Source organism: Gigantopelta aegis, chromosome 6 (assembly GCF_016097555.1).
Source record: "Gigantopelta aegis isolate Gae_Host chromosome 6, Gae_host_genome, whole genome shotgun sequence".
Taxonomy (NCBI): domain Eukaryota; kingdom Metazoa; phylum Mollusca; class Gastropoda; order Neomphalida; family Peltospiridae; genus Gigantopelta; species Gigantopelta aegis.
Window position 1 is genome coordinate 3533635 of NC_054704.1, and position 25449 is coordinate 3559083.

A 25449-nucleotide genomic window follows, 5' to 3' on the forward strand; every position below is an offset into this window, starting at 1 on the left:
GTAAGTAAAAATCATCAGTTACGACCAATTAAATCTGCAAATGAGGTCAAAATATCTGATGAGAGTCAGTGGACACAAAAGACAGAATGACCGTTCTGATCACATGATACATTTGCCGCCATATAAGTTGTTTTTTTCTGTCGGAGATTGCCGAGACAATAAAAATCGTTTTTATTCCTCAAATAATATATAATTTTTATTATTTATTATTAAACATATAAATGGATACTGGTATGGGACACAATAGAGGCTGTTCAAAATACTGGAGTTTTTCGTCAGATGCGTTTTCGTACTTACCTCGGCTCGTTTCCATTGATATCTAGTATGCAGACTGATCGATTTCTTTCAGTACATGAAAAAAGTGTGCATTTTGAAATAGCGCAGCTGGGTGCTGTAAGATATAGCAGGATGCGGAAAAATAAAGAGGGGCGCAGATAAATGGGGGTGGAGAGGAGGCAATAGTGAGGCGTCCCATCCCGTCCCCGTGAAAATGGAGTAGCGAGAACACTGACAACATTAATGAATTCACAACTTTAATAAATCATCTAATCATATGAAGACTATTCAGTTATAAATAACATTTATGGAAGAATGGCTTTGTGACAAATGGCTAGCTGTACGTGACAAAATGTCGAGAAGCACTGTTTATTGAAAGTTCGATACCCGGTGACAATTGATTGAAAAGCCGGTGAAAAATCGCCAGGTGCCGACTATTAATGACATCCCTGCCATTTGTAGCCTCTTGATGAGAATGTCAAAAATGCACCATCTTTAGCCTCTTGATAAGAATGTCAAAACTGAACCACCACTGTGGCCTCTTGATGAGAAAGTAAAAATTTAACCACCATCTGTAGCCTCTTGATGAGAATGTCAAAAATGCACCACCATCTGTAGTCTCTTGATTAGAATGTCAAAACTGAACCACCATCTGCAGCCTCTTTCAAACAAAAATACTTACGGTCATGTGCCAAAAGATTAGTTTTTAACTTAAATGTAACACTGTGGTACAACTATTATTTAATTTAGAAAATGCTGTATGAGAGACCATCCAAGTTTCTGTATTACATTATGAATGTCTGATGTTCTGTTTGCAATGTATGTACCTATTCTATATGTTAGTGGGGTTTGAAGGAATTTTGTTTATAAATGTGTATTAAATGTTGATAGAGCTTACAGAAGGCCATATGTAGACCAGTCTCTTATTTGTACTGAATGTGTCACCTTCTTTAAATAAAGATTATTACTATAACTGTTTTTTGTTAGGTAATGCGTCAACATTTAGAAAGTAATCTATAATTTGAGAACAGTCAATCTGGTTACTTGGATGTTATGACAACAATAATATAGTGGAAAATGGTATTTCTTTCTAGACAATGTCTAATTAAGAAAAACCGACAACCCGTGTTTTGTTGTAATCTACATGTGGGTTGTCAGACAGTGTACCTGATCTGTAGACAGTAATTCATGTGCAGATCTTTCTTCTAGTTTGTAAAACTGACACATAATTTATTATAGTTTTCTGTCTTGTTATATCAAAACAGTGTGATAGAAAAAACTAACCTCAGTATTTAACTTCTGTAATTGATGCATTTCATAACTGGGGTTTAAACTGTTTAAATTTGCCCATAGTTACTAATATGTGCAGAGATGAATCTGCACCCAGCAGTATCTTTGTTATTTACTGAAGTAGATATATTAGAACATCTCTCAGTCCCAGTAAGATTTGTTTTTCCTGCATTCTGAATCTACCTTTTATTTATAATTTCAGAAATATGACATGGATTTCTTCTTTAACCTGCATGTAATTTGTAATTTCAGAAATACAATGTGAATTTCTACATTGACTTGCACATATCATTTGTAATTTCAGAAATACAATGTGAATTTCTACATTGACCTGCATATATCATTTATAATTTCAGAAATGCATCATGGATTTTTACATTGATCTTCATGTGATTTGTCACTTCGGAAATACAATGTGGATTTCTTCACTAACCTGCATGCGATTTGTAATTTCAGAAATACGATGTGGATTTCTTCACTGACCTGCATGCGATTTGTAATTTCAGAAATACGATGTGGATTTCTTCACTGACCTGCATGCGATTTGTAATTTCAGAAGTACGATGTAGATTTCTACACTGACCTGCATGCGATTTGTAATTTCAGAAGTACGATGTAGATTTCTTCACTGACCTGCATGCGATTTGTAATTTCAGAAGTACGATGTAGATTTCTTCACTGACCTGCATGCGATTTGTAATTTCAGAAGTACGATGTAGATTTCTTCACTGACCTGCATGCGATTTGTAATTTCAGAAGTACGGTGTAGATTTCTTCAATGACCTGCATGCGATTTGTAATTTCAGAAGTACGGTGTAGATTTCTTCACTGACCTGCATGCGATTTGTAATTTCAGAAGTACGGTGTGGATTTCTTCACTGACCTGCATGCGATTTGTAATTTCAGAAGTACGATGTGGATTTCTTCACTGACCTGCATGCGATTTGTAATTTCAGAAGTACGATGTGGATTTCTACACTGACCTGCATGCGATTTGTAATTTCAGAAGTACGATGTAGATTTCTTCACTGACCTGCATGCGATTTGTAATTTCAGAAGTACGATGTAGATTTCTACAATGACCTGCATGCGATTTGTAATTTCAGAAGTACGATGTAGATTTCTTCACTGACCTGCATGCGATTTGTAATTTCAGAAGTACGATGTAGATTTCTTCACTGACCTGCATGCGATTTGTAATTTCAGAAGTACGATGTAGATTTCTTCACTGACCTGCATGCGATTTGTAATTTCAGAAGTACGATGTAGATTTCTACATTGACCTGCATGCGATTTGTAATTTCAGAAGTACGATGTAGATTTCTTCACTGACCTGCATGCGATTTGTAATTTCAGAAGTACGATGTAGATTTCTACATTGACCTGCACGCCCACTCGACGTTGATGAATGGTTTCATGTACGGCAACACGTACGAAGACATGGAGCGGTATGAGCGACAGTCGGTGTTCCCCAAACTACTGTGTGCCAATGCGGAGGACTTCTCACTCTCAAACACGAACTTCAACAAGGACGCCGTCAAGGCTGGGACAGGGCGCAGGTAAGGAATCAAACGCGGAGTGTTTCACAATAAGGGGCCTTTAACAATTTTCAATATGTTCACAAGTACACAAATGATACATTGGGGTGGGGAGTAATTTTAAAACAAACAAAACATATTGATAAAATGTTCCGTAGAAATAATGTTTTTAATAAATACTTTAGAAGGGGTGAAGGGGTATCAAAACCCCCCAAAAGAGTATGGTTTATACTCTCATTAAAATGTTGATGGCTGTAAATGGCTCCTAAGTTAATAATCAAGCCGTTCCTGAGCAATCAGTTTTGTTAACACTGATAGCAGAAGGGTACAACATAAGACGTTTCATCAAGACTGGCACGCCTCTTGACTGGTCAGATGTTTGAATATTGTCGATCCATCGGTCCCTAATCTGGTTACAGTGTGGTAAGTTGTTTGTTTGTTGATGTCAGTACACATTATTTCACAGTATTTCAGCTATTGAAGAAAGCTGTGCTCACATGAAATAATGTGTAAGGTCAAGGTAGTTTTCATTCTAACCAGGGCTCTTGAACATTTTAATGAAATGCTTTCATATTTGGAATACATGTACATTTTCATCAAGTGGCCCCACCACCTATGTCATAAATGTGACTCCAGAGCATGATCAAAGTCATCTGAATTTTTTTAGTGGAGGATTTCATATTTGATGTAACGGGATGGGATATGGATCTGACCCTGATATAATGGGATGGGATATGAATCTGACCCTGATATAACGGGGTGGGATATGAATCTGACCCTGATATAAACGGTGGGGTATGAATCTGACCCTGATATAACGGGGTGGAGTATGAATCTGACCCTGATATAACGGGGTGGAGTATGAATCTGACCCTGATATAATGGGGTGGGGTTTGAATCTGACTGATATAACGGGGTGGGGTATGAATCTGACCCTGATATAACGGGGTGGGATATGAATCTGACACTGATATAATGGGGTTGGGTATGAATCTGACCCTGATATAATGGGGTGGAGTATGAATCTGACCCTGATATAACGGGATGGGATATGAATCTGACCCTGATATAATGGGGTGGGTATGAATCTGATCCTGATATAATGGGGTGGGATATGAATCTGACCCTGATATAACGGGATGGGATATGAATCTGACTCTGATATAACGGTGGAGTATGAATCTGATCCTGATATAACAGGGTGGGATATGAATCTGACCCTGATATAATGGGGTGGGGTATGAATCTGACCCTGATAAAACGGGAATGAATCTGACTGATATAACGGTGGGGTATGAATCTGACCCTGATATAACAGGGTGGGATATGAATCTGACCCTGATATAATGGGGTGGGGTATGAATCTGACCCTGATATAACGGGATGGGATATAAATCTGACCCTGATATAATGGGGTGAGGTATGAATCTGACTGATATAATGGGGTGGGGTATGAATCTGACTGATATAATGGGGTGGGGTATGAATCTGACACTGATATAATGGGGTGGGGTATGAATCTGATCCTGATGTAACAGTGGGGTATGAATCTGATCCTGATATAACAGTGGGATATGAATCTGACCCTGATATAACGGGGTGGGGTATGAATCTGACTGATATAATGGGGTCGGGTATGAATCTGACTGATATAATGGGGTGGGGTATGAATCTGACCCTGATATAACGGGATGGGATATGAATCTGACTCTGATATAACGGTGGGGTATGAATCTGATACTGATATAACAGGGTGGGATATGAATCTGACCCTGATATATTGGGGTGGGGTATGAATCTGACCCTGATAAAACGGGAATGAATCTGACTCTGATATAACGGTGGGGTATGAATCTGACCCTGATATAACAGGGTGGGATATGAATCTGACCCTGATATAATGGGGTGGGGTATGAATCTGACCCTGATATAACGGGATGGGATATAAATCTGACCCTGATATAATGGGGTGGGGTATGAATCTGACTGATATAATGGGGTGGGGTATGAATCTGACACTGATATAATGGGGTGGGGTATGAATCTGACCCTGATATAATGGGGTGGGGTATGACTGACTGATATAACAGGGTGGGGTATGAATCTGACCCTGATATAATGGGGTGGTGTATGAATCTAACTGATATAATGGGGTTGGGTATGAATCTAACCCTGATATAACGGGGTGGGATATGAATCTGACCCTGATATAACGGGGTGGGGTATGAATCTGACCCTGATATAATGGGGTGGGATATGAATCTGACCCTGATAAAATGGGGTGGGGTATGAATCTGACCCTGATATAACAGGGTGGGGAATGAATCTGATCCTAATGTAACAGGGTGGGATATGAATCTGACACTGGGTAGAGTAGAGTATTTGACTCGCCCAATGCCCATCAACTAAAAAAGAAAAGGAAATGTTTTATTTAATGAATCATTCAACACATTTTATTTATAGTTATATGTCGTTGTACATATGGTTAAGAACCATACAGATATTGAAAGAGGAAATCTGCTGTCGCCACTTTGTGGGCTATTCTTTTTGATTAGCAGCAAGGGATCTTTTATATGCACCATGCCACAGACAAGATAACACATACCACCGCCTTTGATATACCAGTTATGATGCACTGGTTGGAACGAGAAATAGCCCACTGATGAGGATCAATCCTAGACTGACCGAGCATCAAGCGAGCACTTTACCATTGGACTGTGTCCCGCCCCTTAAGAAAGTGCATAAATAAGATTTAAGATGTGTTGAGTTGTTATTAAATAGATAATTGTTCATTAATTTCTACTTAAATTCATGCATTAAGGTTAAAACAGATATTCCTTGCTGTTGTAAGGATGATGTCATAATGAACTTTGTTACATAAAAAACTAATTTTAATTGAAACCGTCTGTTTATCATTTAATCAAAGTATAGAAAATTTGATTTGTGATACACAATGAGCACAGTATTTGCCTGGTTTGGATAATTGGTTACGATACTTGGAGGCATGTGATCACACCCACAAAAGCAGTTACATCATTCTTCTTTATTCAAGTCGTGAATTCTGCCTTGAGAGTCATTCGCTTTCTTGAAGAAGATACAATTTGCATGCAAATTTTAAAAAAGAAGGGTTCCACATTTCAGTAAACTATTCAACAAGTTGTAATGTCATGTCACTTCATCCGAGTGTTATGGAACCCACTGTATTTACAGATAAAATAAAGTGTCACAATCTGTCACAGTATTCCCTTTACGACATTTTGACAAATTATAGATTTTTTAATATATGGTTTTTAAGTTTGTATGAAATTTGTGAATTGCATTTAGTCTGTCTCAGAGGAAATAACCTTCACTGGAGATTTCAGGGTTAATTTGTTTTATAGCCTTCTATTAGAGTAGAATCAGGAGAGGAGGGAAATCACCGTCGGAGAGATCGGGAAACGGACAACTTTAGTTTATGATTTGCCTTTTCTTTGAATTTCACTTTGATTTACATAGCTATGACAACCAGTAAATGAGCCAGTCGTATTTGGGGAGGTTGAAAAAACCTGTAATTGAAGATAAATTAAAATGCACTGATGTGAAAGTCATCAATTGAAGCTTTCTGGCTGCCAAACTGGATAAAATTGAATTGTTCAAGTGCAGGAAGCCAATTTAACTCACCATGGTTGCAGTGGTTTTTAATCAATCTCAGTTATGGTTGAAGGTATTTTGAATTTAGAATTCATTCCAAATGGTGGAATAAAAGTAAAGAATTTTAAGTAATGTATGTTTGTTGTGTAGATCATACATTCTAGTGAAGAAGGTAAATTGTGTTTGCCTTTCCTATCATCATTTCATTGGGGTGACATAAGAGCTCTAAATACTGTTATGTGTTTTCCATTTCCCATCTGATGGGGGAGTGGTGGGGGTGGGGGGAGGGTGTGGAGAGACAAAAAAGAACCCTACCAAAAAAATGTTATTGGAGGTTTTTTTGTGTGTTTAAAAGAAAAGAAGGAAAAAAAGAATTCTGATTCTCAGCTCTGATGGTACAATAAATAGAGATTATTATACACGAGCGTGTGTCGTACTCACTTTATAAAATGACTGTCACGATTTTTGTATTGCCTGAGTGAGAGTGAGGGTAATACATGAATCCTGACACAAGTTTCGTAAAATTTGTATGACTCACACACGAATGTTATAATTTCTTTATTATCCATATTATTATTGTTATTATTTTGTTTATGAATAATTAGGACAGTCTCAAAATGTTTCAGCCACAACTAGAACTAGAAGGAGACGACGAAATGACGTCATATTTCAAGTGTAGTCTGAGCTAGGACTGGAGAAGCAACGTTATGTTATGATGTCGCTTCCCAAAATTATGTCATTCACTTGTTATTACATGTGTGCTTTGTATGATTGTTATTATCTCAGTTATGTTCAACCATGTGAAAAATAATCAGTGATATTATCCTCAATATTCCCGTAAATGGGGCACAGTATAAGAAAAGCATGTCCTGTTTTCAATCCTTTGGCTCTAAAGTTAATTATTCTTAAAAGTACAAGCATTTTTGTTTTATGTTTTGTCTCCTGGCCACCCGATCCTGGAGTAGTAGCGTAATGAAGACCCTATTCAAACAGCTGGTAGAAAGGTCCTAGAACTGATGGCCAGGAAATTGCATTTATTTTACTTGTGGCCACCTGTACATACACACACTGCCGCTACAACTTACTCCAATCGGGGTTTCCTTACTACTTACATAGCAGAACAAACCAACAACAAAAACACCACAACATATAACAAACACATCTTTGTTTTAAGGACCTGTCCCTGAAAATACTGTGTTATGCAATCTGCAAGACAAATAACTTGTAGAAAAGTGCTAATTTTGTTTAATATTACATTCCACATTGAAAAAAGAAAACATTTTATGTCTGGTGCAGGGTTTTCTAATACGCTGTAACATTTAGACTTTGTGAGACTGACTTCATACTGGGTTTTACATGTAGTCCATTAGTCACTGATTACACAATGTAGCTTTGGTATGTGGAGAAATTACTGTCTTATTGGATTTTTCTGTGGTTAAAGGTTCTCTGACTGGCCATAGCTCGGGTTCCTTGGAGCATGTTTGGCATAGTTGCATCTTTAATGATTTAAATTTTTATGAAATAAAGAGGCGAGATATAGCAATTAGTTTTCTAATGGCAGCAGTGGCTGTGATGAGGATGTCATCGTTCCGCACTTAGAACAGTTTCTCACAAAGAACGAGTCTTAGGTCAATTAGTTTTCTAATGGCAGCAGTGGCTGTGATGAGGATGTCATCTTTCCGCACTTAGAACAGTTTCTCACAAAGAACGAGTCTTAGGTCAATTAGTTTTCTAATGGCAGCAGTGGCTGTGATGAGGATGTCATCTTTCCGCACTTAGAACAGTTTCTCACAAAGAATGAGTCTTAGGTCAATTAGTTTTCTAATGGCAGCAGTGGCTGTGATGAGGATGTCATCTTTCTGCACTTAGAACAGTTTCTCACAAAGAACAAGTCTTAGGTCAATTAGTTTTCTAATGGCAGCAGTGGCTGTGATGAGGATGTCATCTTTCCGCACTTAGAACAGTTTCTCACAAAGAACAAGTCTTAGGTCAATGACACTTGGTTTATGGTTGCATTGAAAAAGGTTATTGTAGGTGAGACATTTAACTCCACGACATTCTTCTTTTAAGTAGGTATTTTTACTTTACACACATTGTTTATGAGACATTCATGTCATTTGGCCATCATTGCAACTATTGATTTTTAGACCATAGATATTTAAGTAGAATTCTGCAGTAAAACAAGGCAAGGTTTTATATATTGTCATCTCCAGTGGATGGTGTAGTAATATAAAACACATTTTGCCTTATGTAACTTGAGTTATTATTATTTTATTTATTTATTTATCGGTTAGGAGGTGGCCTTTTCTTTATTAAATAAATTATATATGACAAATTTATGAATGTTGTTTTTGAAGTTATCCCTTCTATCTTATGGCTATGACAGATAGACCGACTTTTCTCTCATATCATAGTCTATGCATGTTTTTGAATACAGAGCTACTTCTAGCAGACTTTAGGAAGCTCTTAAGTGTAGCATATTGTCAAGCTGATGTCTGAATGTATGGATATGGAAATTGCATTCTGTGACATTAATTTTGTCATCCAGTGGGGAGGGATTACCCTTGACAAAATGGTCAATTTTGCTGTTTCTAAATCATTTGAAATGTGGAAAATGATCGCATCGGTTCCAGGAATACAGTAACTGTGCCTCGATTCATCTTATTTGAATTGAAAATTATCTAGCTATTGATTTAATCTCTGGTTGTTTAGGCAAATGTCATATCTGATATAATTGATCACTTTAATGGATGTCTCTATAGAGGACCCTGAATATCTGCATCAAAGTGTGCCGCCTTCTAGTGATTGCCCTGTGTCCTGCTTTCCACTTAGCCAGTGGCACTTCATTCCTGAAATATGGCATTTTAGTAAATTGCCCTAACACACAGAAAATATTAGCTGATAGAACTGTTTAGCACTTAAGTTGTTTTTGACAGCCGACCATTTTAAACCTTTCTTTCTAGCCACTTGTGTGATCTGCCTTCACATGCAATTATAGCTAGAGAGTGCATTTTTAAAATGTGCCACATTTCGTTGGTTACCATAGATACACTTTTAGCTGTATAATTTTGTGATGTTTATAAAATATAATAAGCCTTAACTGTAGTTAGACTTGTATTTTATAAAAGTGAATGATTGAAACAATGAGGTTCATTGTGATTAAGTTTATTTAACACTAATAACAGACATTTCCTGATGATTAATAACGTGGAGAAAATGCAGATTGCCCTGTTTAAGACCTAGAAGCATGTTTCCCTGTGTTAATCAGACTGCCCTGTTTAAGACCTAGAAGCATGTTTCCCTCTGTGTTAATCAGACTGCCCTGTTTAAGACCTAGAAGCATGTTTCCTAGAAGCATCTCTGTGTTAATCAGACTGCCCCGTTTAAGACCTAGAAGCATGTTTCCCTCTGTGTTAATCAGACTGCCCTGTTTAAGACCTAGAAGCATGTTTCCCTCTGTGTTAATCAGACTGCCCTGTTTAAGACCTAGAAGCATGTTTCCCTCTCTGTGTTAATCAGACTGCCCCGTTTAAGACCTAGAAGCATGTTTCCCTCTGTGTTAATCAGACTGCCCTGTTTAAGACCTAGAAGCATGTTTCCCTCTGTGTTAATCAGACTGCCCTGTTTAAGACCTAGAAGCATGTTTCCCTCTGTGTTAATCAGACTGCCCCGTTTAAGACCTAGAAGCATGTTTCCCTCTCTGTGTTAATCAGACTGCCCTGTTTAAGACCTAGAAGCATGTTTCCCTCTGTGTTAATCAGACTGCCCCAGACTGCCCTGTTTAAGACCTAGTTTAAGACCTAGAAGCATGTTTCCCTCTGTGTTAATCAGACTGCCCTGTTTAAGACCTAGAAGCATGTTTCCCTGTGTTAATCAGACTGCCCTGTTTAAGACCTAGAAGCATGTTTCCCTCTGTGTTAATCAGACTGCCCTGTTTAAGACCTAGAAGCATGTTTCCCTCTGTGTTAATCAGACTGCCCTGTTTAAGACCTAGAAGCATGTTTCCCTCTGTGTTAATCAGACTGCCCTGTTTAAGACCTAGAAGCATGTTTCCCTCTCTGTGTTAATCAGACTGCCCCGTTTAAGACCTAGAAGCATGTTTCCCTCTGTGTTAATCAGACTGCCCCGTTTAAGACCTAGAAGCATGTTTCCCTGTGTTAATCAGACTGCCCTGTTTAAGACCTAGAAGCATGTTTCCCTCTGTGTTAATCAGACTGCCCTGTTTAAGACCTAGAAGCATGTTTCCCTCTGTGTTAATCAGACTGCCCTGTTTAAGACCTAGAAGCATGTTTCCCTCTCTGTGTTAATCAGACTGCCCTGTTTAAGACCTAGAAGCATGTTTCCCTCTGTGTTAATCATCAGACTGCCCTGTTTAAGACCTGCCCTGTTTAAGACCTGCCCTGTTTAAGACCTAGAAGCATGTTTCCCTCTGTGTTAATCAGACTGCCCTGTTTAAGACCTAGAAGCATGTTTCCCTCTCTGTGTTAATCAGACTGCCCTGTTTAAGACCTAGAAGCATGTTTCCCTCTGTGTTAATCAAACTGCCCTGTTTAAGACCTAGAAGCATGTTTCCCTCTGTGTTAATCAGACTGCCCTGTTTAAGACCTAGAAGCATGTTTTCATGTCCTCTGACAGTAAACTATTTTGTTAATTGTTGTTTTGACAGTTTATCGAGTGTCGTGAGTCAGGCATTGATTACCATATGAATACTCGTTATTATTCGTTTAATTACACCGCACCAAGTGAGCGGGTTTAATCAACTGTAACAACAACTTGTGTAGACTCTGCTCCCCGCCCATAGTCTGCGGTTTATTGCATCACTCCGATTGCTATTGATTGTCTCCCTCACTAGTCTTAAAGAGGACAACGTTTCTTTTGTCAGTTTGGAAAATGGCGAAATCTTTCTTCGTAGATTGACAGTAATCATTGTTGATGCGTTCAGTTACTTGAAAATACACACCCGGAAAATGGAAGAAAACCAGTCTATGCTGATAATGACAACATTTAAATGCCTGGCTGTGGCGTTTAAACAGAAATGAAAATGCGTCCTGAATAATCCATACTTATTATGCGCTCTTAAGACAGAAAAAACGGTTAGTAATCAAATGCATTAGCTGTTTTAAAGTGGAATCTTATTTTACTCTCGTTCGAGATTCTGCAGCATTGCTGTGAAGAGATTTATTCTGACATTCTCATGCAGTGCTTGTGCATCAACACTTCATTTTGAATTATTACAAAAAAGATTAAGGTTCAATTTCATATGGCTTGAAATTAATCAAATAAGATGGGCCCTATATTGTTAATTTTCGGATATAACTGGAAACACTGTCCTAGTTAGCGATACCGTGTACACTTCAAGAACAGTTATTGCTAAACTGATAACTTCAGTAGAGGGTAATAAACAAGTTACCAGTGGTTATTAAATTTATGTCCCAAGTCAAATATGTTTCACTTGCACAAGCTTTAACAAGTAACAAATAAAAATTATTTCACCAGTAACATAAATTTTATAATAACTAGTACAGAGTTTGTTCTATTTATTATCTCAACTGTTTCTTTTTCTAAAAGTTTTTTTTTTCAAAATCATTACATATATATGTACATGTATTTAGAAACAATGTAAAATAATTTACATGTGGTTCTGAGTATTGCTATATGTATCTTTTTATTTTATTCACTTTAACAGACAGTTTTCAAAAAATAATGTTCTATTTCTTGTGTTAAAAAAAATCTATTATGAATTGTAGTTTGTATTAAAATAATTGGATTTCCCGGAAGCATTGAGTTTAATAACCAGCAATTGGCAATGTAGGCCCGTTTTTTTTATAATTTTCTGACAAACGATTACAGCTTTTGCACAAACGATTGGTCGTTTATGTTGATATTGGTTTTGGATAACTGACAGACGAACGACAAAATCGTTCGTGCCAAATTTTATGCCCTGGATTATAGTAATAGAACTGCTGTTTAAAAGTTGTCAGAGTATATGAATACACTGTCCAATTTTCATATTTGAGACCCATAACCACGCAGACCCATAATTTCTGGCAGAAAGCCTGGGCATGACATAAGAATTTCTTCGAAACTATTAAATGAGAAATGTTTTATTAGTTTTTGTGCTTGCTCTGATCAATACTTTTCCTCTGATGCCCGATTAGTTTTAAGTTCAATATTTGACACTGTCGATCGTAGGTCTAGCTCGACAAACACTGGGCATCAATATCAAGATTTCCACGCAGCATTCGGTCAACTTAACTCTGTAGTCGATGATTTTCTAGGTTATCAGTTATCAAACACACAATCGTTAAGTTACTGGAATAAAGTTATGAATCAATGCCATGTACAGTTTGATACAATAACATCTGAAATTAGAAATAGAAATATGATTTGATACATTAAGATCTGAAATTAGAAATAGAAATATGCCAAGTACAAGAGCTAAGTTTAGCTTCATCTTAATTAATATATTAACAGCAGGATACTAAACAAGATTACCAAATTAATTGTTATGTGGATAATACTCTTGTGAATGGTGAAATGATTCTATTGTAAACTGATGGAGAGTAAGGTCTGTAATGTGATAGGTTAATTACATAGTTTTGCTCGCATCAAAAAGACAATAACATCCACAAATCTAGTGACATCATTAAAAAGTGACTTCATTAGAAAGTGGGACAGCCCAGGTTACCTGTTCACATGTCTGTGGTTAGACTGTAGTTAGGTATTTCTTTCATTTTCATTTTATTTTTGTGCTTATATTCAATTAAAGTTCAAGCATGCTGTCCTGGGCACACCTCGGCTATCTGGATTGTCTGTCCAGGACAGTGGGTTAGTCATTAGTGAGAGAGAAGAGGGTGTAGTGGTCTTACACTTTCCCACTGAGTCGTTAAAATTCACTCTGGGTGGGAGCCAGTACTGGGCTATGGATCCTGTACCTACAAGTCTGATGTTCGATGGCTTAACCACGACACCACCGAGGCCCGTGGCTTAACCACGACACCACCGAGGCCCGTGGCTTAACCACGACACCACCGAGGCCCGTGGCTTAACCACGACACCACCGAGGCCCGTGGCTTAACCACGACACCACCGAGGCCCGTGGCTTAACCACGACACCACCGAGGCCCGTGGCTTAACCATGACACCACTGAGGCCCGTATTTCTTTCAACAAATGCAGGACATTCATGAAACTTCTTACAGCATCTATTGGCAATGCCTTCCAAAGTACTTCATCAGACTTCTTACAACATCTGTTGGCAATGCCTTCCAAAGTGCTTCATCAGACTTCTTACAACATCTGTTGGCAATGCCTTCCAAAGTGCTTCATGAGACTTCTTACAACATCTGTTGGCAATGCCTTCCAAAGTATTTCATCAGACTTCTTACAACACCTGTTGGCATTGCCTTCCAAAGTGCTTCATCAGACTTCTTACAACATCCGTTGGCAATTGCTTCCAAAGTGCTTCATGAGACTTCTTACAACATCCATTGGCAATGCCTTCCAAAGTGCTTCATGAGACTTCTTACAACATCCGTTGGCAGTGCCTTCCAAAGTGCTTCATCAGACTTCTTACAACATCTGTTGGCAATGCCTTCCAAAGTGCTTCATGAGACTTCTTACAACATCTGTTGGCAATGCCTTCCAAAGTATTTCATCAGACTTCTTACAACACCTGTTGGCATTGCCTTCCAAAGTGCTTCATCAGACTTCTTACAACATCCGTTGGCAATGCCTTCCAAAGTGCTTCATCAGACTTCTTACAACATCCGTTGGCAATGCCTTCCAAAGTGCTTCATGAGACTTCTTACAACATCCGTTGGCAATACCTTCCAAAGTGTTTCATCAGACTTCTTACAACATCTGTTGGCAATGCCTTCCAAAGTGCTTCATGAGACTTCTTACATCTGTTGGCAGTGCCTTCCAAAGTGCTTCATCAGACTTCTTACAACACCTGTTGGAAATGCCTTCCAAAGTGCTTCATCAGACTTCTTACAACACCTGTTGGCAATGCAATCAAAAGTGCTTCATGAGACTTCTTACATCAGCTGTTGGCAATGCCTTCCAAAGTATTTCATGAGACTTCTTACAACATCTGTTGGCAATGCCTTTCAAAGTATTTAATCAGACTTCTTACAACATCTGTTGGCAATGCCTTCCAAAGTATTTCATCAGACTTCTTACAACATCTGTTGGCAATGCCTTCCAAAGTGCTTCATCAGACTTCTCACAACGTCTATTGGCAGTGCCTTCCAAAGTACTTCATGAGACTTCTTACAACATCCGTTGGCAATGCCTTCCAAAGTACTTCATCAGACTTCTTACAAAATCCGTTGGCAATGCCTTCCAAAGTGCTTCATCAGACTTCTTACAACATCCATTGGCAATGCCTTCCAAAGTGCTTCATCAGACTTCTTACAACATCCGTTGGCAATGCCTTCCAAAGTGCTTCATCAGACTTCTTACAACATCCATTGGCAGTGCCTTCCAAAGTGCTTCATGAGACTTCTTACAACATCCGTTGGCAGTGTCTTCCAAAGTGCTTCATGAGACTTCTTGCAACATCTATTGGCAATGCCTTCCAAAGTGCTTCATGAAACTTCTTGCAACATCTATTGGCAATGTCTTCCAAACTGCTTCATGAAACTTCTTACAACATCTGTTGGCAATGCCTTCCAAAGTGCTTCATGAAACTTCTTGCAACATCTGTTGGCAATGCCTTCCAAAGTGCTTCATCAGACTTCTTACAACATCTGTTGGTAATGCCTTCCAAAGTATTTCATCAGACTTCTTACATCTGTTGACAATCCCTTTCGAAGTGCTTCATCAGATTAGTTGCATTTAGCTCTACAGTTACGTTGGTCAACTAAGGGTTAATCTTGCATGCATAACTGAGACTAGCAATCACGAGAGGGTATCTAATCATATTAAATCATATTAAAATGAGTGGCTGAATATGGAAATCACCTAATTTGGTAATAATTCCTGTTTTGAATAATAAGCACTTCTTATATGATTACATGTAATACTATTGTCTCTGGCTGATGTACGGAACTCTCCGGTAGGCTAATCACTGAGACTGAAAGAGAGCCAAGACAAAATGCTCTCCATAATAACATACTATCTGTCTAGGAATCTCCTTGTTATACAAAGCTTTCAAAAATATTCAAATCATCTGCATCTTGATTTATTTTCCATTAGCCAGAATGTGCCTCATTTTCTTATGCCATTCGTCTGTATGTCTGTGATTGCATTTATCAATCTGTGCACCTATTTTACACTATTGTGGAAGTTTTTTGAAATATTGTTTAAGTATACTCATAAAAGTATTAGCTGATGTTTTTGTTATAAATTTGTATGCATAAATTAGAGATAAGTTTAAATATGGTAATGAGTGTTGTGATGTCATCCTGTTGATTAAGTCATTATTGTGGAGGTATTTAGCTTAGTTTGTAAAATGTTCACTTGAGGTGCTTGGACCGTACGATCAGACTTCCTCAATGAACCCATTGTTTTTCTTTGCCTTCCCCAACCAGTGCCAAATACTATGGTAGCGCTGCCTTGTTTATGGAAAAGTGGATATTTCTACTAATGAAAAAATTGTAGCACGTTTTCCCTGATTACTACATGCATCTGTCAGAATTAGTAAGTGTTTGACGTCCAGTCGCTGATCATAACTGATGTGGTGTTAAACGCAACACAGGTTAAATAATTAGTTAAATACATTTGAATATATGTAGTTTATAAATGATCATATGTGACACACTAGAGATTGTAATGGGCTAAATCCCTTTTTATAACAACTCCACCAGCAGAGTGTTGGAGAGATCTGTTAGTTGCTAAAACTGGCCTAAGTCTTGTTTTTGTGTGTGGCTGTTTCATTATCGGACAACACAGGTCTAAGTTGTCATCTACTAACTTACAGGTTTTGTTTTGGTGTGTTTTTTTAAATAAAATTTTATTAAAATGTCTTTTTAGATGAAGGATGTATGCCATGCACTTTTACAGTTGGCTGCTAAAAACAATTCTGCTTGTAGATTATTGTGACGGTACATGCTTTTAATTTTATTTTCGCCTGTGGCGATATTAATTGTTTTAGAAGGCCGTGTGCAGTTCCAAATTGCACTTAGCCAGGTGGGCAACTTGTTACGTAATACTTTTGCGCGACGGTCATCGAGCTTTTCTAATACACACCCAGAGCAGGTGTGGAGGCCATGTGGCGAGTAGTTATGTAATACCTCTGCGAGTGCGGTTTCGGCGACCGTGATTTTGGTGACCAAGGCGTCAGTAAGTCTGGCGATCAAAGAGAAAAATGCGTCTCTGGGAGTTGGGGATATATCACTTGATAGGGGGAGGACCGCCTTGTACCCCCAGGCGATATTCTGATTTTATAATAAATAGCTAGTGTTTTAGATATATCGAGGAGAACGATAGGAAGGTATCCCGGGGGAACGTTGTCCGTTTGGACTTTGGGTAAATATATTATTTCTGCTCTTGTTGTATAACCTTGATGTGATTGATGTGACTTTAAATATTTTAATACTGTATTATACCAATATTCTTTAGACAGTGTCTTCGGTCATCTGATGAAGTAAATCGTAGTCTTACTGTTCTATATTTATACGAGTATTTGGTAATATAAAGCTTAGCCAGTCATCCTAGAGGACCTAGGTAAACTGTAGGTTATTGTCTTTATTGTGATAAGTACCAGTATTAATTCTGTGTTACAAGGTTACGGAACGAGTAGTAAGGGTTAATTAAAAATTAACCAGTTAGGAATAGAGCTGTAATTCCCCTGGAAGCGTTTCTCAATTATCACACGTGTGGGTGTTTGTCACAGTAAAGTGATTAGCATATTGTGTAAACTAGACACCTAGAGATTAACTAATTAAGTGATCAGTTCTGGGTTGTTATTATTGTTGTTATTATTAACTACTGTGGCAGTACATTTGTCAGCGTAGGTTAATACAGATTCCAAAGTGTATTGTGTTTTTGTTGTGTTTTCTAGTGAACTAAACGTGCTATAATAAAAATATATACTTTATATAAGATCATATCTCTGATCATACCTAGACGAGCCAAAGTGGTTTTGAACTGCCTGTCACAGAGAGATCTAATAGATATACAGTTAGGAGAGATATTTGGACAATCGTGTTTTATTCAGTTACGGGCATTATAGAATCCCCGTGACAATTATCCAAAGAAAAGAAAAATTACTGAACAAATTGGATAGAAAAAAATTGGTTCAGACTATTTAATTGTAGGAGCAGTGGGGATTGCAAGGATTGTAGTAGCCTCAGGCTGTGTACATGTGTGGCTTGAGAATGTATTAATGTTTTATTCTGTTACCGGGAAAATATATCACAAAAGACAAAAAGTAAAATATTCATAACGTGTTCTGCTTCCATTACTGTCAATAATACAATATTGTACGACTAGTTTACGGGGCAGTTTCCAGCGTTTTGTGGAGCTTCAGCCTTTTTGTAGCTGACTTTATTGTACTTGATAAAAAACTTCTATGAATAGCTGAAAATGACAAATACCATTATCTCTAGTAGAGAAATACGTTTTTAAAAGCTGCACTATTGTAATATAAAAAGTGGTGTCAGTAGTTGCTATTGATCATTATGTCACTAACAGGTATTTGTCATTAGAAGAAACAGTCGTCCCATGACTCATAAAAACAAACGTTACAATAGAGACGCTAATGGCAGTTTTGAAAGAAATTGAAAATATGAAATGCTGCAAATGATTAAAATTCCCCCATGGATTGGTGATGTAATTTGCTCAATGCTCTCTCATTTGCCTTTAGTTTTATGATGGTTAGATTGGCGTAACTCTGAATACCAGTGATGACCATTTGTTGATGTCGGAGCATCTAAATCAAGTCCGTTTGTGTGTCTAATTGATGCCGTTTCGACTGATTCATCAGCTGTGGGTCTGTCTCTGATGAATTGCTCATCACTGAATACCACTACAGTCACGGGGGAACTCATGTCATATCATGTATCGATTCACTTAAAATGGGGGAAATAAAATACATTTAAACAAAACAAAAAATCAATAATGACTTTGTTTTCTGAATATGACAATTTAAACAATAATTTTTGTATTTAGTTTTTATTATTTTTGTTTTTAAAAACCATGTAAAGTAAAACGGAGGAAGAAGAAAAAGAAAATAATGAATAATTGAATATTCTTTTATTTTACACGTAATCTCTTATCTCTCTGTTTAACATCTAGTAGCAAATGTTGTTTTCTTTAAACAATTTTGACTTTTAACGTCACCATACAATATTTGTAGATAAATAAAGTAGTGTTTAAACTGGTTGCCAATCATCACCAGAATATATCTGTTGATAAATAAAGTAGTGTTTAAACTGGTTGCCAATCATCACCAGAATATATCTGTAGATAAATAAAGTAGTGTTTAAACTGGTTGCCAATCATCACCAGAATATATCTGTAGATAAATAAAGTAGTGTTTAAACTGGTTGCCAATCATCACCAGAATATATCTGTAGATAAATAAAGTAGTGTTTAAACTGGTTGCCAATCATCACCAGAATATATCTGTAGATAAATAAAGTAGTGTTTAAACTGGTTGCCAATCATCACCAGAATATATCTGTAGATAAATAAAGTAGTGTTTAAACTGGTTGCCAATCATCACCAGAATATATCTGTAGATAAATAAAGTAGTGTTTAAACTGGTTGCCAATCATTACCAGTAGATAAATAAAGTAGTGTTTAAACTGGTTGCCAATCATCACCAGAATATATCTGTAGATAAATAAAGTAGTGTTTAAACTGGTTGCCAATCATCACCAGAATATATCTGTAGATAAATAAAGTAGTGTTTAAACTGGTTGCCAATCATCACCAGAATATATCTGTAGATAAATAAAGTAGTGTTTAAACTGGTTGCCAATCATCACCAGAATATATCTGTTGATAAATAAAGTAGTGTTTAAACTGGTTGCCAATCATCACCAGAATATATCTGTAGATAAATAAAGTAGTGTTTAAACTGGTTGCCAATCATTACCAGTAGATAAATAAAGTAGTGTTTAAACTGGTTGCCAATCATCACCAGAATATATCTGTTGATAAATAAAGTAGTGTTTAAACTGGTTGCCAATCATTACCAGTAGATAAATAAAGTAGTGTTTAAACTAGTTGCCAGTCATCAATAGCAATTTGGTGAATTTGATCAGAAAATGTGTAGCCAAATTCAAGTGACATTTAGGTAAAGAGAATTATTAAAAAATAATAGATGTAGACAGTGGGATGATTAATACAGATCAGTGTGTACGGTTTTAAATGATTTGGGAGAAATTCTGGTAGGATTGTGAGAATTGTCAGATGTCCTGTCCAGACAGGTGTGTGGTTTCTAGAGGTGTACGTTTGGGAATTGTCAGATGTCCTGTCCAGACAGGTGTGTGGTTTCTAGAGGTGTACGTTTGTGATGTTTGACAAGCATGGTGTCTATGACTGGAACTATGTGACATAACTGTGTGTGTTACTAAGTAAGTGACTCACCTACATTATCTCTACTCTGTTACTCAGCTGTAGACTCAGTTATTAGTTTTATAGATAGTGGCTTTGACATGACTTCCATCTTAATTATGTTAATTATGAGGTAGCATGTAGACTGACACATCCACTTAACAAATGAGAAGTTATGAGTAATTCATGACTCGACAAAGAGCACTTGTCTATTAGTGTTAAAATTTTCTGTATTAATAATAAGTGAAAAAGGTTTTCAAAATGTAACAAAAGATGAAGAAATCGTAATAAATATTGAGATAATATATATTTTTTGGTAGACTAAAAACATATTTGGGGTAGTATTTGTCAATATCTACCATTTCTGTTACTGTGGCAACATTACTAGGTTATGAATAAAGATATCACGTATCAGGTTAAACTTTGGTTTTTGTTGTTGTTTTTGCTTTATGGGGTTTTTGTTGTTTTTTGGTTGGTGTGTGTGTGTGTGTGTGTGTGTGTGTGTGTGTGTGTGTGTGTGTCTGTGTGTGTGCGTGTGTGTCTGTGTGTGTGTGTGTGTCTGTGTGTGCGTGTGTGTCTGTGTGTGTGTGTGCGTGCGTGCGTTTGTTTGTTTGTTTGTGTTTGTGTGTGTGTGTGTGTGTGTGTGTGTGTGTGTGTGTGTGTGTGTGTGTGTGCGTGCGTGCGTGCGTGCGTGCGTGCGTGCGTGCGTGCGTGTGTCTGTGTGTGTGTGTGTGTTCATTCAGAATCATAGTGGTTTAGTTTGTGGATCCCCAAGCTGTGTTATCTTGTCATACAGTTTACCAAATACTTGAAGGAATACCATTACTTTTGTTCACATGTTACCTTAAACAAATATATTGTGTCATATATAGACTGTCAGTTATAATGTGTTATCTTGTCATACAGTTTACCAAATACAAATGTACTTGAAGGAATACCATTACTTCTGTTCACATGTTACCTTAAACAAATATATTGTGTTAATTTTGGGGCTCACAAACGATTACATATGAATTGCACATAACAAATAATGATTGATCATGCTGACAACTATTACACCAACACCGCTTCCACATGTCCCATCATAGAGTTGTCAGTTCTGGACTCTTCCGACCTCCAAATAACTACCAGTATGAAAATTAATATCATTGTGTACAAGTAATAACTTGATAACAATTTCTAACAACATGCAATTTAAGCCTGTTAACTACCATACAAAATAGCAATATCAATATTCTTTTCAAATCGCTTGCATGGTCTTGAAATTGTGACGGGCATGACAAAGCCTGTGTCTGCCAGTACTTGAATGTTTCAGCAGTAACCACGACTGAATGAGTTCCGTCAATTTATTCTACACATACTGGAAAAGAATATTTTAAATGAAACAATTGCTGGTCACGGTAAATGCTTGTAGACAATGGTATAAAGATGCCATGACCAGTTTTTCCAATAAGCATGTTATATTTTAAGTGAACGATCCTGTATGTATAGCGTGGCGACGGAAGCCAGAGATAAAGACTTCGCTAAAGCGTGGCAAATGCAACTTCATTAAATAATAAAACATTTGTATTGATTGGAACCCACTGCCTGCAAGAGTATGGCCTGTTGCTATGGCAACAAGATAGCAATAGTTAGAAGCCAATCAACAGTTAAATTCCAAGAATGTATAAAGTTAAAACAGTCTGTGCATGAGTGTAGGTTTTTGGGGTTTTGTAAAAATTATTTTTTCTTTTTATGTGTGGGGTATGAAATTAATTTTAAATATTACTTTAACAAAAATGAAAATGAAGCATTCAGTGCAATAAAAATAACTGACTGACACAATTTAATATAATTTCGTGTGTAGTTGGTCACTAATGGTAATCCATGTTCTGTTGACTCGCAGAAGACAGTGTGAAGTCATGATGTCATGCACTACCTGAATTATTTATTTTTAATTGATTGAAGATTTCATTCTTCTTTTTTTCTTTCTTTTTTTAAAATCTCAATCCAGAATGAATAATTATTTAGCAAGATGTTTTCAACCAATAAAACATTTTAACAATTAAAATTCTATATCAAAAAATTTTTCTTGTGTAGAATATCAGTGTGTGTATATTCAGTGTGTTTCTGTTTGAAAGTAGGCCCACTTTTTGTGCCCACTATTTATATACCTGATGTACATTATCTGCCAATATTTAACAGTTGCAAACAGCAAAGGAGAGGCGTAGCCCAGTGATAAAGCTCTCGCTTGATGTGTGGTCGGTTTAGGATTGATCCCCGTCAGTGGACCCATTGGGCTATTTCTCGCTCCAGCCAGTGCTCCACAACTGGTGTAACAAAGGTCGTGGTATGTACTGTCCTGTCTGTGGAATGATGCATATACTAGTAATCGAAAAGAGTAGCCCATGAAGTGGCGACAGTGGGTTTCCTCTCTCAATATCTGTGTGGTCCTTAACCATATGTCTGACGCCATATAACCATAAATAAAATGTGTTGAGTGCGTTGTTAAATAAAACATTTCCTTCCTTATGTTGGTGTCTAAAATTATGTTGTTTTAGATTATCTTTATTATGGCATCCCATGTTTGGAATAAAATCCTTTATAATGACACATTTTGTCAGAGTTTTTATTTTTTTATTTTATCAACAACATTGGGACCGCGTGCTAGATCAGTAACGTAACACTGACTTAACATGGATGCCAGAGCCGTTTGTAACTGGTAGTGGTAGGTCAAATGGTGTGTTACAAAATGTTGAGGGAGGGAGACTGGTTGAGTAATTGTTTAATTAACAATGTCATGTGAATGTCAATGCCCCATCCAACACTATCAATTGAACTAATTGTAGGCCTACATTTAACGAGTTATTTAAAAATAAAATAATAATATGAGGGATCTAAATCAGTCGCTAGTGCATACCTGAGATGCTTGGGTCATAGTAGAACCGTTGAACCACCTCTGCGGAACCAGTGGGTTTTTCCCATCCTAACTCCTACTCATGTTCGTTGTACATAATAATGAAATTCAAGACAAGTTAATTCCTAATTTCCTATATATGTTTAGCTGCACATTCATTAAACCATCTTAACACTGAAAAGGTATCAATAATTGTGTGCATAAAATTATCAGAATAGTACATATTGTAATTAAAAAAATAAATTGTCTGCATGAGTGTATGTAATAATTATATTTCTATAGTATTGCTTCTGAAATTTTTGAATAACTCTATTCCTGAAATGGAAAAGACGTCAGTCAGACTACACTAATGAACCAAGCATAAAATTAGAAGAAAACATTATAGGTTTATTGGTTCATTGTTGTGACATTCTCTACATTTACATAAATTAATAATGCTGGGTTTGCACTCGTCCTAGCATTTCGATGGGTGCCATTTTTCACTCCCCTAAGTGTTTTGAAGCCAAGGACTGTATTACCTATCGCATTCTTTTAAAAATTGCCGTGGGAGATAAATTCTTAAGTTTGAGCCCTGTCTTAATTGCAACAAACTCAGGATAGTCCCTTTAAAAAATTAAAAGGTATTGAATAGATATTTATTTTATTTGTAATGATTTAGTTTTTTAGTAAGATAAAAATCGTAATTAAAACAGTATATTTTATTACTGTATATTGCCGTGTATTAGCCGACTCCTTGGATAAGCCGACCTCTTAGTTTGACCCTAAATATCTAGTACAAAATCATCGGCCTTGTGTATAAGCCGAAGTCATCTTTTGTCCAGCTGTATGTTGTATCGATTTCATTAATACTGTCAACAAATAGACTTGTGCTTTTCTTGTTCATTATATTTGTTTTCTCTTTAATTATTACAAACATGGTAATCGCGATCGCAATCAATGCGGCAATGCTAACATCTACCATGCCGTGAAAAATTATTTAGAACTGATAAAGCATAACATAAAAATAAATAATTCAAGCTGTAACAACATATCACTGCACACAAGTAATTAATTTATTCACTGGACAGCAAAAAGTAAAATCATTGAGGAATGTTTAATCCCCCACCACACCCACAGAAACAAAAGATCATGCAGTCCGTGACTGCAGCTGTTCACTGTATATGGTATGGTCATGTGACAATAGTGGGAGTAATTATCGTCCTGAAATACATGTTATGTTTTTTCGGTTGGTAATGTTAATATTGAGCTTAATTTATTTATGGATTACTTTACAGTTTAATGCACCCTCACAACAAAACAATAATATTAGAAATATAATACTTGTTTGAAGAAAAAAAAACAGTTTTGTATCTTAAATTTGCTATATGAAAGACTGGTCCCAGCACAGGTCAAACAAAGATGGCGGACAGTTGGAAAGAATACATTTTTACCATTGAAATGACAATAAAACAAGTAATTTTTTACTATTATTCCTCAAACTTATAATGCATTCAAGAACAAAAAACTGCATACTATTGCATGATGGGGTGTGTTATTTATACTGTGCACAAATTATTGTTACATAATCTGTGAAAGGCTAAGGGTCTGATCAAAATTTATGTCATGGTCGGGAGTAATTTCGATTGAAATTTTATGCTCTAATTTGTTGCCTCCGTGTATAAGCCAACTGTCTTTGGAAAGTTTTTCTAGACTTCAAAAGTTGGCTAATACACGGCAATATACGGTAGTTTTATTGTTAATATATGGCTGTAATTCTTAACACTGCTATTTGTTAACAACTGAATATCAAAGTTATGGTACCTCGAAATAAAAAAGTGTGTCTAGTCTAAAGTAAACATTAAGTGTTTATCACGTCTAAAAGATACATCTTAAAAAAAATTGAATCTGTTAAAAGCTTGTGATTATAGCTTGTGTTTGATCTTACCATAGATCCATCACTGTAAAAGTAACATGAGCAACATGAGTTCATTTCAAATATTATCTAACAAGCAAAGCCATTAACTTTTATATACTTTGTTTCAGTAGTTCTTACTTGGAAAATTAATGGCATCTCAGATGGGTTTATGAAATGGACAAAAAAGGTATTTTTTTTATGTGCTTGGTAAATGTTTCAAAGGAAAAACAATTTTAATATTGATTTAGTATAAGAACTGTGATAAAGGTCGCTGAGAGAAACGTTTGCTATGAATTAATCCATTGCCAGGAAGTGAAGCAGTGATTAATATCGGATTGACAAGCACTTGTCATTTATCGCCGCCCACACCCACCTACACAGTTCCTCTCTGAACTCGCAAACCGCCCTAATCCAGCA

At 36.7% G+C, this 25449-nt stretch overlaps 1 protein-coding gene across 3 annotated transcripts in view; it reads left to right on the plus strand.

The window, feature by feature from the left end:
• The window catches only part of LOC121374964 (cytosolic carboxypeptidase 6-like), a 113690-nt gene that overhangs the window by 26722 nt on the left and 61519 nt on the right, over window positions 1–25449 (plus strand). For all 3 annotated transcript variants that reach the window (XR_005958263.1, XM_041502119.1, XM_041502118.1), the window contains exon 9: window positions 2923–3125. Coding sequence is in view for 2 of the 3 variants with exons in the window: in XM_041502119.1 (XP_041358053.1) it covers window positions 2923–3125 (203 nt within the window). In the remaining variant the exon portion in view is untranslated. The remainder of the gene's footprint in view (window positions 1–2922; window positions 3126–25449) is intronic.